The 16,584-nt window shown below is 42.9% G+C and overlaps 1 protein-coding gene across 1 annotated transcript; it reads right to left on the bottom strand.

The window, feature by feature from the left end:
* Nucleotides 1–2,873: 2,873 nt before the first annotated feature.
* LOC112074491 (forkhead box protein N3-like) lies at nt 2,874–13,718 on the bottom strand. Its single transcript, XM_024141654.2, has 3 exons — nt 13,463–13,718; nt 4,559–5,199; nt 2,874–4,066 (listed from the first exon to the last, which is right to left on the bottom strand). Exons 2-3 carry the CDS (start codon nt 5,177–5,179, stop codon nt 3,965–3,967), a joined length of 723 nt encoding a protein of 240 aa, XP_023997422.1. The 5' UTR covers nt 5,180–5,199; nt 13,463–13,718; the 3' UTR covers nt 2,874–3,964.
* Between the last annotated feature and the right edge of the window lie 2,866 nt (nt 13,719–16,584).

Below are 16,584 nucleotides of genomic sequence, written 5' to 3'. Positions count from 1 at the left end.
GATTTGGGTTTGTCATATTAGGAGAAAATTGAAAAAAGGGCCAGAGCCTTAAAACTTCTTTAAAGCAAGGGCTTGTAAGTAAGCATTTCACTGTAAGGTGAACCTGTAACACTGTAACCTGTTGTGACAAATACAGTTTGATTTGATTTTATCCGACTACCAGTCACTTTTTATGTATAAACCCACCTCAATCACTCCAGTACCACTTCACATTGATTAAGGTACTGACACTGACCTGTATATACTTGCATTCTTGTGTTTCTTTAACTCTTATCATAGTTCTTGTGTGGATTCTATTCGTACTTTTATTTTTTATTCTAATTTATAACTTATTATTCTCATTGTATTGTTGGAAAGAGCTCTCAAGGTAACAATGTCACTGTACTGTTTTACATCTGTTGTATCTTGTACAAGTTGCGAATGAAAACTTGAAACAGTGCACACACAAACACACATACAGTGGGTCAAAAAAGTATTTAGTCAGCCACCAATTGTGCAAGTTCTCCCACTTAAAAAGATGAGAGAGGCCTGTAATTTTCATCATAGGTACACTTCAACTATGACAGACAAAATGAGAAAAAAAAATCCAGAAAATCACATTGTAGGATTTTTTTATGAATTTATTTGCAAATTATGGCGGAAAATAAGTATTTGGTCACCTACAAACAAGCAAGATTTCTGGCTCTCACAGACCTGTAACTTCTTCTTTAAGAGGCTCCTCTGTCCTCCACTCGTTACCTGTATTAATGGCACCTGTTTGAACTTGTTATCAGTATAAAAGACACCTGTCCACAACCTCAAACAGTCACACTCCAAACTCCACTATGGCCAAGACCAAAGAGCTGTCAAAGGACACCAGAAACAAAATTGTAGACCTGCACCAGGCTGGGAAGACTGAATATGCAATAGGTAAGCAGCTTGGTTTGAAGAAATCAACTGTGGGAGCAATTATTAGGAAATGGAAGACATACAAGACCACTGATAATCTCCACGCAAGATCTCACCCCGTGGGGTCAAAATGATCACAAGAACGGTGAGCAAAAATCCCAGAACCACACGGGGGGACCTAGTGAATGACCTGCAGAGAGCTGGGACCAAAGTAACAAAGCCTACCATCAGTAACACACTACGCCGCCAGGGACTCAAATCCTGCAGTGCCAGACGTGTCCCCCTGCTTAAGCCAGTACATGTCCAGGCCCGTCTGAAGTTTGCTAGAGAGCATTTGGATGATCCAGAAGAAGATTGGGAGAATGTCATATGGTCAGATGAAACCAAATTAGAACTTTTTCGTAAAAACTCAACTCGTCGTGTTTGGAGCACAAAGAATGCTGAGTTACTTCCAAAGAACACCATACCTACTGTGAAGCATGGGGGTGGAAACATCATGCTTTGGGGCTGTTTTTCTGCAAAGGGACCAGGACGACTGATCCGTGTAAAGGAAAGAATGAATGGGGCCATGTATCGTGAGATATTGAGTGAAAACCTCCTTCCATCAGCAAGGGCATTGAATATGAAACGTGGCTGGGTCTTTCAGCATGACAATGATCCCAAACACACCGCCCGGGCAACGAAGGAGTGGCTTCGTAAGAAGRATTTCAAGGTCCTGGAGTGGCCTAGCCAGTCTCCAGATCTCAACCCCATAGAAAATCTTTGGAGGGAGTTGAAAGTCCGTGTTGCCCAGCAACAGCCCCAAAACATCACTGCTCTAGAGGAGATCTGCATGGAGGAATGGGCCAAAATACCAGCAACAGTGTGTGAAAACCTTGTGAAGACTTACAGAAAACGTTTGACCTCTGTCATTGCCAACAAAGGGTATATAACAAAGTATTGAGATAAGTATTTGGTCAATAACAAACGTTTATTTTCCACCATAATGTGCAAATAAATTCATTAAAAATCCTACAATGTGATTTTCTGGAGAAAGAAAATCTCATTTTGTGTGTCATAGTTGAAGTGTACCTATGATGAAAATTACAGGCCTCTCTCATCTTTTTAAGTGGGAGAACTTGCACAATTGGTGGCTGACTAAATACTTTTTGCCCCACTGTAAACATCGAACTGTATGAAACTCTATTCAACCTCAACGCTAACTCGTTCTAACTCTCACACTCTCCCAAGCGACACTACACACACACACACACACACAGCCTGGTAATGTACTAAAGTAAATCTATTTAACCAGTTCAAATCAGTGACTGGTGATTATGGCCTCACAGTAAAAATATGTATTAGCATAAGCAAATCAGAGACTTCCCTAAAGCATATTCATCTAATTTGTCAGTGATTGTTCACACACACACACATGAACGCACAACGCACACACACACACACACATGAACGCACAACGCACACACACACGGAGCAGGATTGCATCATACAGAATGTTTTCTTTGTTTTCAATGAGCCAGATTTTTCTTTGGAACCATTTCAAGCTCATACTGTGGTACTCAATGTGGTCTGTCAGAGGTCTGTCTTCATAAAAACAGATAATGCCAGCTGCCAAATGATGACTGTCTATCATCTGCCATTAATTGGGATTTTACAAAATGAGGGAAATCGTAATTAGCCGTTTTAAAACACCACAGACTGTTAATCTTAAAACTGTAGATTATCATTTCAAACATGCTTGGTGATAACTCAGTCATGTTGGTTTTTAATAAGAAAAGAAGAGGCGAAGGGAATCGGAAAAGGAGGCTCCAAGTGTCACCGCAAAGTTCTCTGTGATAACATCCAGGGAATCCCCAAGCCCACTATCCGGAGTCTGGCTCGCCGTGGCTGTGTGAAGCATATCTCCGGTCTGATCTGCTACAGAGCCATTTGCTGCTTACAGTCAATCATACACACAAACACAAACAGATGGGACTTTACTTTCTACAAGTGATAAGCAATTAATTTATCAAACAGTTATCAGAAAACCACACCTGCCCAATTATTCATTAATGGATAGGCTGCAGTGCAGGAATTTACAACTCAAACAAAACATCAAAGACAATTAAAACTAGGCATATCACCAACAAGATCTTTCTCCAAACGTCACATTTCGAAGTTGCTCCAAACGTCACATTTCGAAGTGTTTTAGACATCCTGGGTTTACCCCTGCTCAGCATCGTTCTGTGTCTCCAAACACTACATTTCGAAGTTAAGGGTTAAGGTTTGGGGAATAGGGTTAAAAATATTACACTTAGGCATTCATTCCAAATGGTTAAGTTAAGGGTTAAGTTTGGGATAGGGTTACAATATTACACTTAGGCATCATTCCAAATGGTTAAGTTAAGGGTTAAGGTTTGGGATAGGGTTAAAATATTACACTTAGGCATTCATTCCAAATGGTTAAGTTAAGGTTAAGGTTTGGGATAGGGTTAAAATATTACACTTAGCATTCATTCCAAATGGTTAAGTTAAGGGTTAAGGTTTGGGATAGGGTTACAATATTACACTTAGGCATCATTCCAAAGGGTTAAGAGTTAAGGTTTGGGATAGGGTTAAAATATTACACTTAGGCATTCATTCCAAATGGTTAAGTTAAGGTTAAGGTTTGGGAAGGCGTTAAAATATTACACTTAGGCATTCATTCCAAATGTTTAAGTTAAGGGTTAAGGTTTGGGATAGGGTTAAAATATTACACTTAGGCATTCATTGGTTAAATAGGTAGGTTTAAAAAAAACAAGGTTCCACAACTGGGATTGAACACACAACCTTTGGATCCGGAGTCATGGGATTACGAAATGTAAAAGTTAAGGGTTAGGGTTTTGTAAAGGGTTAACACTAGAACCACTAAGGCAGTCATTTGGACTGTTAATGAGTGTAGTTTTTGTATTACTCCACCATTTTACAATTTTTAAAGTCATGCCCCCCTCCGTCCTTGACGTTTCCTAAATACGTCTATAAAACACACTGTTGTTGTTCGAATCTTAATATCACAAACAGAACTGGAGTTATAACCCATTTTAGGAAGGCGTGTCATTTAAAAAAAAAAAAGAATCCACCGTTGCCCCTCTTTCCGACAGTAGGGCTTGCTCTTCTTCTCCTGGTGCCGTGCCCAGTTGATAATCACCCTGAAGGTGCCCTGCCCAGATAGATAATCACCAAATAATCATCATCCAAATGAGTTTTTTATGTTTCTAAATACGAAGTATACATGCACCAAAAACACACCATGCTATTCTTGTTTCATGCGCATATTGGCAGTGTGCATCACAGCTGGATAGATTTCATGACATAACCTACTGCGTTACTGCTAAAACCAGCTTTGGGTTGGTCTTAAATATCCTTATCAGCGTTGCCTGAAATCAGCACTTTTGAACCATGGTTTAAAGGACACACCTCAAACATTTCCACCCTTCCCATCTGCGCGCAAGCGAGCTGATATAACACAGGTATATTGCTGACCCTGGCATTAGGGCGTTTGACACTAGCGCCGCCTTAACGCCATCTGAAAATAGAGCCCTTTCTGTACTTTACTACGCGAGTGTTTGTCTGTGTGTGTGTAAATCATGTGAATGTGTTCAGTATGTCCGTCTGTGAATGCGCTCCTCCTACTTCTCCTCCTCCTTCTTACCTGGCTCCTGTCCTTGTCAACCTTCTTGAAGCACTTATTGAGGGACAGGTTGTGCCTGACAGAGTTCTTCCAGCCCGTGGGAGCATTGGCAAAGTAGGGGAAGTGTTCTAGGATCCAGTTGTATATCTCCTTCACCGGCAGCCTCTTGGACGGAGCGTCCTCAACGGCCATGAAGATCAGGCAGCTGAAGGAGTAGGGCGGTTTACAGGTGGGGTTACGATCGGCGTCGTACGGCAGGTCCCCGCCCGCTATCGGCGATGGCGGCATGTTGTCGTGGTCCCCATCGCCGCGGTTACCGGCCACACCCCCTTCGCCACCCACGGGGCTGACGCTGCGCAGGACAGGGTCTCCGAAGCTGTTGAGCAGGTTCTTGCTCTCATGGAGCCAGTTGAGGTTGGTCAACTCCTCGTCCTCCATACCTGGGGTGGAGGTGCTTTTCTCAGGCTTGGCGGCCCCGCCGGTGAGGGGTGCCAAGGGGAGGGCCAAGGGGGCGGGGAAGGCCAGGTTGAGTTCCTCTGCCTCCTGCAGCGAGCTGGCCTGGTAGAGGTGGGAGAGGCTGGCGCTGGCCACGCTGATGCCAGACGCCTCGGGCTTCTTACTGGGGGGCATCACGGGACCCATGGACACCACCACCTAGACTCCTGGAAGTCAGATAGAGAGGGGGGTTAGTGTTAGACAGTTAGTCAATGGTGACAGAGAGAGAGAGAGAGAGAGAGAGAGAGAGAGAGCTGGTGAAGAACTCCTAGAGGGCAACAGTCTGCTACTTTTCACCCCGCACACACATACACACACACTCCCACTCAAATACTTCATACAGTGCTATTCAGGGTGTTCGGGACTAGTTTATTATTGGCCACCGATTATAAAACTGACTGCAACTCTCTCTTCAATAGCTGTGGTGTCTGACACATATAGGGTTAAATCATCAGCATACATGGACACACACGCAAAAAAAGTGAACTCTGGTCATTCCGCTGCACCCTTTAATGGTTCAAACCGCCGACCAATCAACCCGTTACCGGTGCATGGCAAACTTTGGGAAAAATCGTGCTTGACCAAATACAATGTCATTTTACAGAAAACAAATCAACAACAACACTTTCAGCATGCTTATACGGAAGGGCACCCAACATGCTCGGCACTGACACAAATTACTAATGATTGGCTGAAAGAAATTGATAATAAGAAGATTGTGGGAGCTGTTTTATTACATTTCAGTGCAGCTTTTGATATCACTGATCATAACCTATTGCAGAAGTTTTTGGGGTGTTATGGATTTACATTCTCTGCCTTATCGTGGATTGAGAGTTACCTATCCAACAGAACACTGAAGGGTTTTCTTTAATGGAAGCCTCTCTAATGCAAATCCTGTTGAGTCTGGTGTACCACAGGGCAGCCGGCTTGGGACATTATTGTTTTCTATTTTCACTTATGACCTTCCACTGACCTTGAATAAAGCCTGCATGTCTATGTATGCTGACGACTCAACGATATACATCAGCTACAACAGTAAAATAAATAACTGACACCCTTAACATAAAACTCCAGTCTGTTTTAGAATGGGTAACAAACAAGGCTGGTGCTAAAAAATAAATACAAAAAATAAAAGCATTGTTTTTGGAACAAATCACTCACTCAACCCTAAACCTCATCTAGATCTGTTACTGAATAATGTGGCGACTGAGCAAGATGAGACTAAATTGCTGGGTGTTACGCTAGATAGCAAGCTGTCATGGTCAAAACATACTGTATAGAATCAATGGTTGCTAAAATTGGAAGAGGTCTCTCCATGATTAGGTGATGCTCTGCTTTCTTGAGATCTAAATCAACCAGGCAGGTCCTACAGGCCCTAGTTTTGTCACACCTGGACTACTGCCCAGTTGTGTGGTCATGTGAGGCAAAGAAAGACAAAGTAAAATGGCAGTAGGTCCAGAACAGAGGAGCAGTATTGCAGTTAGACGTACACAGAGGGTGAATGTCAGTTGCGTGCATATCAATCTCTCCTGGCTCAAAGTTGAGGAGAGATTTACCGCACCACTATTGGTCTTTGTGCGAGGTAATGATTGTTTAAAGGTACTGAACTGTCTGTTCAAGCAGTTGGCACACAGTTCGGACACTCAGTATTAATCTAGAGGCGAAAGAAACGCACACCTATTTAGGGGAGGTGCTGGCTAGCGGAGTAGAACACTTGAAAAATTAAAGGAGAGCCGCACACTCTAGGAGCTCAGATGCAATAATTTAATAACTCTGATTTACCACCCCAGGATATCCCTGCACAACGTCTATTTGCTCCCCTACTGCATGGAAACTACAAGTGTAATGGCTGTGCTCAATGCAATGGCACTTATAAATGTAGATCCTTCAAACACCCTCAAACAGGGAAACAGATCCCAATCAAAGGTGTTATCAAGTGCTCCACTAAGGCAGTTATTTATCTTATAACTTGTCCATGTGGTAAAATTTATGTGGGTAAAACAAAACGTGAATTAAAAGTACGAATCTTCGTAACATCGTAGCATCGTAACACCATTAGGTGCAAAAACTTGACTTACCCAGTTACGGCCCACTTTTTGGAAGCAAACCACTCGGTTTCATCCCTACGTTATATCGGCATCGAACATGTCAACCTCCCTAGGAGAGGGGGTGACCTCGACAATTTATTGTTGAAAGGAGAGGCTGCCTGGATCTTTAATTTAAAGACCCTTGCTCCCTTCGGTCTCAAGGTAGACTTTGATCTGAAGCCATTCTTGTGATTATTGTGATTTTGTTATTGTAAATGTTTATAGGTCTATGTAGCCAAATTGTATCTATGATCGTATGCTATCCATGTTTTTGGTATGTTATTTTTATATCTGAAGATTAACCAATGATATCAGGCCACACCCGGCCATGATTACAGACATCTTTGTGTGTCCTTTGACACTATATAAACTAGTGACCCGCAGTGTTTGTCATCATACCCCCCTGATAAAGACAGCTTGTCTGTCGAAACGATGGTTATTAAATTATTGCATCTGAGCTCCTAGAGTGTGCTGCTCTCCTTTATTTTTCAAATGCACAGTATTAACACCCTAGAGTTCGATTGGTGCACCGGTGCGTCAATCTAAGTTACATAACAAAAACATCCCCATCAAAATCAGTCAGTCTGAACGAGAGATATTGTTTTGCATTGGATCCATTCACCAGTGTCGCATTTTCACATCTGCATTGAAAGATGGCAGAGGTAGAGCGGTGTTTGTCAGACCATGAGACATCCCGAAAGTCTTCTCACGTAAACGTCGGTTTGACCTACCAAACTAATGGGACACCACTGTGAAAAGGGGAGATTCCCACGAATACCATGTTGTTCCATTTTACTCTATGACCCAGTTTCACGGGACTTGACTGAAGGTAAGTGGTACGGGTTTTAAAAAAGGAATGGAAGTATGAAGTTAGTTTTGTGCATACCCAAAAAAAGGGGTTAAATATTTGTAAAAAAAATAAGATGTAAAAAAAAACTCAGGAAATATATAGTATATCTCCTAGAAGTAGGACAGACACTTCAAAACCTTGTTTCTTACATTTTTTGAATGTCCTTTTTGCCATTGTGTATATGTTTTTCAATGCATTTCTATGGGCTTTAGTAGTAAAGGCACAAATCTATTCTAAATAAAAAAGCTAAATGATCCATAGTATGAGCATCTTAAAACAATTCCATGTGTCAGCTTAACACCCCTCCCCCCCTGCAACATCTTACACTCTACAGAATTAAATAGAGCCATGACTAAACGGAACTCTCTGCCACCCCAGGTAACTCAAACTAGCAATACAATCAGATTTTAAAAAATGGCAAAAGAACACCTTATGGTATGACGGGGACTGTGAAGAGACACAGACATTTTTATATATTTTGTATTGTATTATGCATTGTATTATGTATTGTTTTATGTAGTGTTATGTATTTCAATTGTTTTGTTTTCTGTTTGGAGCCTAGGAAGAGTAGTTGATGATCCTAATACAATACTAAATAAATAAAGTATGTTATTAATTTGTTTATAGAGAAATACAGTAGCATTGTATGTGGTGAAACACTTTTTTTCAACAGTGCTAAGCGCTGGCAGCAAGCTGATTGGTCGGTTGTTAGAACCAGTAACGGCCGCTTTACCATTCTTGGGTCACGGAAAGACTTTGGATTCCCTCCATGCCTGAGGACAAACACTTTACTCTAAACTCAGATTAAATATATGATAGATATGAGCGGCTATAGAGTCAGCTACCATCCTCAGTAGCTTTCCATCTAAGTTGTCAATGCCAGGAGGTTTGTCATTATTGATCGATAACAATAACTTTTCCACCTCTCCCACACTAACTTCTAACTTACAATACTTTTCTTTTAATATTTGTTTTTTAATGCATGAATATGATGGCTTACTGTTTGTTGTTGACATTTCCTGCCTAAGTTTGCCCACTTTACCAATGAAATAATCATTAAAATAATTGGCAATATCAAATGGTTTTGTGATGAATAAGCCATCTGACTCGATGAAATAACCAGGCCGTTGTCGCCCTTACCTTCACATAACCCGGCCGTTGTACCCCTAACCTTCACATAACCAGGCCGTTGTACCCCTAACCTTCACATAACCAGGCCGTTGTAGCCCTAACCTTCACATAACCAGGCCGTTGTAGCCCTAACCGTCACATAACCAGGCCGCTGTCGCCCTAACCTTCACATAACCAGGCCGCTGTCGCCCTAACCATCAGATAACCAGGCCGCTGTCGCCCTGATACCTTCACATAAACCAGGCCGTGTAGCCCTAACCTTCACATAACCAGGCCGCTGTAGCTGCTAACCTTCACATAACCAGGCCGCTGTAAGCCCCTATAACCATCAGCTTAACTCGAGGCGGCCTGGTAGCCCTAACCATCAGAAGCAACCAGGCGCTGTAGCCGCTAACCATCAGATAACCAAGGCCGCTGTAGCCCTAACCTTCCACATAACCAGGCCCGCTGTAGCCGTAACCTTCACATAACCAGGCCGTTGTAGCCCTAACCTTCAACATAACCAGGCCGTTGTAGCCTCACCTTACACATAACCAGGCCGTTGTAGCCCTAAACGTCAGATAACCAGGCCGCTGTCGCTCACTTCAACATAACCAGGCCGCGTGTCGCCCTAACCATCAGATAACCAGGCCGCTGTCGCCCTAAACCATCAGATAACCAGGCCGCTGTCAGCCCTAACTCTTCACATAACCAGGCCGCTGTCGCCCTAACCTCACATAACCAGGCCTGTCGCTAACCTTCACATAACCAGGGCCGCTGTCGCGCCCTAAACCATCAGATAACAGGCCGCTGGTCGCCCTAACCATTCAGATAACCAGGCCGCTGTCGCCTAACCTTCACATAACCAGGCCGCTGTCGCCCTAACCTTCGACAATAACAGGCCGCTGTCGCCCTACACTTCACATAACCAGGCCGCTGTTGCCGCTAACCTTCACATAACCAGGCCGCTGTCGCCCTAAGCACATGCAGATAACCAGGCCGCTGTAAGCCCGTAACCTTCACATAACCAGGCCGCTTGTAGCCCTGAACCTCACATAAACCAGGCCGCTGTAGCCCTAACCTTCACATAACACGGGGGCCGTTTCTCTCTCGATCTGCTCTCGTCTCCTCTACTTCATCTCATCTCTCTCTTCTCTCTCTCTCTCTCTCTCTTCTCTCCTTTCTCTCTTCATCCTCTCTCTCTCTCTCTCTCTCTCTCTCATCTCTCTCTCTCTCCTATCTCTCTCTCTCTCTCTCTCTCTCTCTCTCTCTCTCTCTCTCTCTCTCTCTCTCTCTTTCTCACCCCTGCGTATCTAATTGAGGTAACAATCATGTTTATATGGTTTAATCCGCCATTATCAGGGGATTTGTTTTACCAAAGCAGTCTCTGAAAAACACACTCACTCCCCCGTTATAAAACTATTAATGCTCCAGCGGAGGCGGATGAAACCCAGACCGGTTTTACAGTTACACGCCATGGTAAACACGCAACATCCAGATTGGACCCCGTGCTCCCTTTAATTAAAAATGGGCACAAGCAGGTTCCCAAAAGTATATGAGAGATGTACTCAAGCGTGATCCGGCTGGGCTATGGTTGAAACCCAGACCGTTTCCACTTGACATTTATTTTACTTTGACACTTTCTTCGCCCCAATTGGAAGTAACAGTCTTGTCCCATAGCTGCAACTCCTGTATGGACTCAACGAAGGTTGAGAGCCATGCATCCCCCGAAACATGACCCGGCCAATTTGCACTGCTTCTTGACACACTGTTTGCTTAACCCAGAAGCCTGCCACACCAATGTGTTGGAGGAAACACCATCCAGCTGGCAATGAGATCAGCTCGCAGGTGCCTGGCCTGCCACAAGGAGTCACTAGAGTGTGATGGGACAAGGAAATCCTGGCCGGCCAAACCCTCCCCTAACCCGGACAACTGCGCGCACCCTCATGGGTCTCCCGGTCACAGCCGGCTGTGACACAGCCTGGGATCGAAACCCGAGGTTGTAGTGATGCCTCAAGCACAGCAATGCAGTGCCTTAGACCGCTGCGCCACTCGGGAGGACATCATTTGACTTTATTTTTAAAGAATGTTGCACCCCACCACAACATGCACTTGCTGTGTTGAACTAGTTATTAGGCTAAGAGGAAATGTTGATTCTTTTCTGGAGGACAATGTCCAATGTGATAAACAGATAGGCTAGGCATACACTAGGCTACACTACAATTTACATGGCATTCTTCAACTAGCATTGTCACAGATTGGAGCCGTAGCCTATTGCAAGTTGAGTGGAACAATCCCAAAATAGCTCAATAAATATAATTATATGTTTATGAATTTTCAAAACGTACAATATGTTACAAATTTGCGAAAAGTACAATATGGTACGAATTTACAAAAAGTAAATTGGTGGCTAACTTTAGCTAGCTGACTATTGTTAGCTAGGCTAGGGGTTAGGGTTAAGTTTAGGAGTTAGGTTAAAGGGTTATTAAGGTTAGGGGGAAGATTAGCAAAAAGGGTTAGGGTTAGCTAACATGCTAAGTCATTGCAATGTAGCTAAAAAGTAGTAAGCAGTTGAAAAGTTACTAATTAGCTAAAATTATCCATGATGAGACTTGAACTGAATACCTTTGGGCTGCTAGACCTTTGTGTTGTTACCTGCCCTTTTACTGCAGTGGGCTAAATCAGGGACACAGAATGTTTCTTGGTAGTCTTAAACAAATCTACTTTGAAACAAAAGTATAAGCCTCACACACATGGTTATGGGCTTTAACAAAAATAAGACACCTGTATCATGTCAGATGTAGAGTTGAAATATATTCCCATTTTGAGTTTGAATCCCAATATTACACTTTATCTACATCAAAGAAGACTGAAATATAACAAAACCATTTGGCATAGAAACACTGGAATTTCAGCCTAAAAAAAAGTGGATTCATTATGAAATTATGAAAAATATGAATAACATTCCACCCATGAGGCCACGAGGTCATTTGACTGCAGGAAAGGGGCAACCTGTCAGTCTATCACATACCTGCTGGAACCCGTTCCCAAAGACTCTCCAATAAAAATTGAATTATAAAACACCTTTCTACTAAACTGCCAATAGGACCATGAGCAGAGGTGAGTCCATCAACTCCTGTCTATATTGAACCTTTATTTAACCTTTAGTCAGTTAAGAACAACTTGTTATTTACAATGACAGCCTACCCCGGCCAAACCCTCACCCTAACCTTAACCCTAACCCTAACCCTAACCTGGATGACACTGGGCCAATTGTGCACCGCCCTATGAGACTCCCAATCACGGCTTGTTGTGATACAGCCTGGAATCAAACCAGGGGCTGTAGTGAGCTCCTGAGTCCCGCAGTGGTCTAAGACACTGCATCTCCGTGCAAGAGGTGTCACTGGGTGTCTGGTTTGAATCCAGGCTGCATCACATCCGGCCGTGATTCGATGTCCCATAGGGCAGAGCACAATTGGGCCGGGGTAGGCTGTCATTGTAAATAAGAATTTGTTCTTATTAACTGATTTGCCTAGTTAAATTAAAAGAAGTGACACCTCTAGCCTTAGACCGCTGCGCCACTCGGAAGCCCCTGATCATTGACGTGATAGTTTAGTTCACAGCAATTACAGGTATGTATTTTATCCATCTAAATGCAGGACTCTGCTTCATCGTTCCATCGTGCTAGTTCAGTATTACAGTATAATAGGCGGCTGATTGTAGATACAGTATGTAGGAAACTGTGGGAAAGACAAACAGTAGCCAAACATGACAAGCTCACAGAATAAAATATTTTGCCAGTCCATTCAATTCTTATCTTCGTGTAAGCAAGGCTATATTACCATGACTATGCTACTGCATGGATTCAACTATGAATGTAAACTTTTGACTACAGATATCCTAAGTTAAAAGTAAAATGCCGACCGTGGTAGCCGAGCCTATAGCCTACTGCGCCCCGGTGCGTGAATAACAGATGCACCGTTCCGACCAGTAGCCTATAACGTCACAAAATAACAGAAGATGAACAAAAACTTTGGGAAAACGATAAGCTATGTAGCCTTTAGCCTCGGCTAATGTCTGCAACCTAACCTATACATATTACCACTTTATAGCATAGCCTACCATATATTAATAGACTGTAAATAGTACATCTAAAATCATATTCGTTTTTGAATAAAAGTATATTCGATTTTTGGTATTTTGTCAAATGTAGCCTACGACTGTGATTGGTATGTCACATGGCAAGGCTTCAAGCACAAGCAAAGCGATATGGATATATAGCCCATTGATCAGTAAAAGGTTAACTCATCTACTCGAATGTCAGATACGAACGAATGTCAGAAATTCCGACGAGGATTCCCGAACTCTGTTTTCTCTCCTTACCTGACGATCTAGCCTTTGAATCAGGAGGTACAAATAGAAGACGTGTTTGGAGTAACCGCTCCTGCGTTAATTCCATTAAAATATTCCATTTTATTCCTCAGCCCTAATTAAACACCGAGGTTTATAGAGAGAAAGCCCGGGGAAAGCGAACCAAGTGCGGTCATAAATCATAGTCCACATCTGCGCATTGCCAGGACTCCGGTTATTTGAGCTCTTGTGTGAGAGAGAGAGAGCGAATGTGAGAGAGGAGGGTAAAACGGACTCTCTCGTCAGCAAATGAGAAGTGCACATGACCTCGGCCCAAAGCTGGTGGCTGACACACACACACACACACACACACATAGCGTGGTGGTGGTGTTGAGCCCAAAAGTAAAGAGTTAAACATAATAAACTCTGGTGTGTTTCAGGGCCCAAATAGCAGCTGTCCAAAGACATCAACATTTGTTTTGGTTTGAAGTGGATGCGGAGACCGTGTAACTGGAGTGACCGCTGTCATGCCATAGATCATTTTAATGAACTAGTTTTTTGCAAACGGAGATGGAATCTTTCAGTAGTTTTTTTTTTTGCCACAGAAAACACCTCATATAACTATACATCAGTAATTACCCTAACCCTAGCACTTTCAATCAGTCTAAAACGGACTTAAATTAAGTCAGAGTTTTTAACAGTAGGCTAATAAATAGTGGCATTTCCCCCATTCATCCTACCATGCCAGTATAAAGGCTTACTGTATCTGTTCCGAACAGGCCTAACTGACCTGTGTGTCTTTAAACCTCCTGAACGGAAGGTTGTCATCTTGTGTTGCCACCATGTTGTTGTCATCTTGTGTTGCTACCATGTTGTTGTCATCTTGTGTTGCTACCATGTTGTTGTCATCTTGTGTTGCCACCATGTTGTTGTCATCTTGTGTTGCTACCATGTTGTTGTCCTGTGGCAGCGACTGACTCCCCTCCACTAACAGATCATGAGAGGATCTGCAGAGAAGATATGTGAGCAAACTTCCCCAAATACAGGTTGCCAAGCTTGTAGCGTAATCCCAAGGAAGACTTGAGGCTGTTAATCGCTGGCCGGAGGTGCTTCAACCAAAGTAACTGTAGTAAGGGTCTGAATACTTTATGTAATTTGTGATGTCATTTTTGTATTTTTTTATTTTTTATAAATTAAGCAAACATTCTTAAAAACCTGTTTGCTTGTCATTATGGTAATGCGTAGTAGATTTGATGAGGGAAAAAAACATTTAAATAACATTTTTCGAATTAGGCCTGTATTCTAACAAAAATGTGAGAAAAGTCAAGGGTTTGATATCTTTCCGGAAGCACTGTATATACTGTAAGCAGTTCAAAAGTTTGAACACATCTATTATTCAAGGGTTTTTTCTTTATTTTTTAATATTTTTGCTACATTGTAGAATTATAGTGAAGACAATGTTGTTAGTTCATCAATAGTGACGGTAGAGTATGCTACATCCAAATATGTGGATTGCCATGCTTAGTCGCGGATGTAGGCTATGAACCACAAGAGTAGGTGGTTTGTCATGTGGTTTTTAGATTGATCTAGCGATGTAGAGAGATGTTGGCAGTGATGTAAGTGAAGTAGGCGAGAGAGAGAGGCGGAGGGAAGGAGAGGAGGAGATGTAGAGGGAGCAGAAGTCGCGTGGGATCGCACGACAGCACAGTAGAGCTAGAGGTGAGCTATGCGCGAGAGAGAGCGAGAGAGTGAGAGATGGCAGAGACGCAAGATGAGAGAATTGAGTGAGATGCAGAGATGAGAGACAGACAGACAGATCTGAGTTGACATGACCAGAAACCAGAGCAGACAGACCAGACAGAATGTCAGAGACTTAGTGCATGGATCGCTCGATTGCGACCGACAAGAAGACGCAGAGAGAGTCAGTCAAGAGGAGAGGGGTAGGGAGGAGACGAGAATGAGACGGAGAGGGAGAGGTTGAGACCAGAGAGACTAGTGAGAGCAGAGGTAATGTTGTAGTGTCTCATTACGGTTCTGCGCTCTCCTTTGATTAGCGCTCTTTTTTATGTAGTTTGAAAATTTCAATATGTATGATCGTTTTGGTATCTACCTTATTAATTGTACTGTTGGAAGGTGTGCTGTGTTTGTTTGACTGAATAAGAATAGTTGGATGTAGTTAGATTTGTGTTAGTCAAGATGACGTCCTGTCGCTTGTTGTTTGTTCTTGTCCTATAGAGGCGTAACTTTTGATTTTTAACGTCGGATAAAAGTCAGTTAAGATGAGCATGGTGTATTCCTTTATTTTACACATGACTAGAGCCATGCTGTGGTTGCCATGTGTTGCTGGCCAATGTATGTTGTTTGTCTTTAGGTCTCTTCCTTGTGTGTAGTGTTTTTTGTGGTGTTCTCTGTCAACCGCATGTGTGTTTCTTGTCCATATTTCCATGTAATAAAAAATTCAAAAAAAAGATTCCCCAGCCCATCACGCAGGGAGGTCTTTTGGCTTTTGGGTAGGCCGTCATTGTTAAATAAGAATTTGTTCCTTAACTGACTTTCCTAGTTAAATAAAAGGTTACGTCAATAAAAATAAACAAGGCAGGACGTCCTTAGAACATTACTCTCAACTCCATCTTATTCAGTCAAACAAACACACACCTCCAAGACAGTACAATTAATAAAAAGTGTATTAATTTTAACTCATAAAAAAGAGCATTAAAGAGGAGAGCAAACATAGGTACATTACCTCTCCTCTCTGTCTCTCTGTCTCTTCTCTCTCTCTCTCTCTCTCTCTCCTCTCTCTCATTCTCTCTCTCTGTCTCTCTCTGGTCCTGTCTGTCTGTCTGTTCTGTGTCCTGTCTGTCTGTCTGTCTGTCTGTCCTCTGTCTGTCTGTCTGTCTGTGTCTGGTCTGTCTGGTCTTCTCTCATCACTCTTTCCTTCCCTCCTTTCGGTTCTAGGGTATTGCATGCGTGTTCTGCTCGACAGCCGCATTAGCTCTCCCTCGTCTCATTTCTCTCTCCTCACTCTCCGCATCATCCAGTCCATCTCTCTCTGTCTCTCTAATTCTCTGTCCTGTCTGTTTCTCCTCCTCATCTCCCCTCTTCCTCCTCCGTCTCTCATCCTTCTCTCCCTCCTCTCTCTCTCTCTCTCCTCTCTG

Source organism: Salvelinus sp. IW2-2015, unplaced genomic scaffold, assembly GCF_002910315.2.
Source record: "Salvelinus sp. IW2-2015 unplaced genomic scaffold, ASM291031v2 Un_scaffold2657, whole genome shotgun sequence".
Taxonomy (NCBI): domain Eukaryota; kingdom Metazoa; phylum Chordata; class Actinopteri; order Salmoniformes; family Salmonidae; genus Salvelinus; species Salvelinus sp. IW2-2015.
This window is presented reverse-complemented; position numbering and strand designations above follow the sequence as displayed.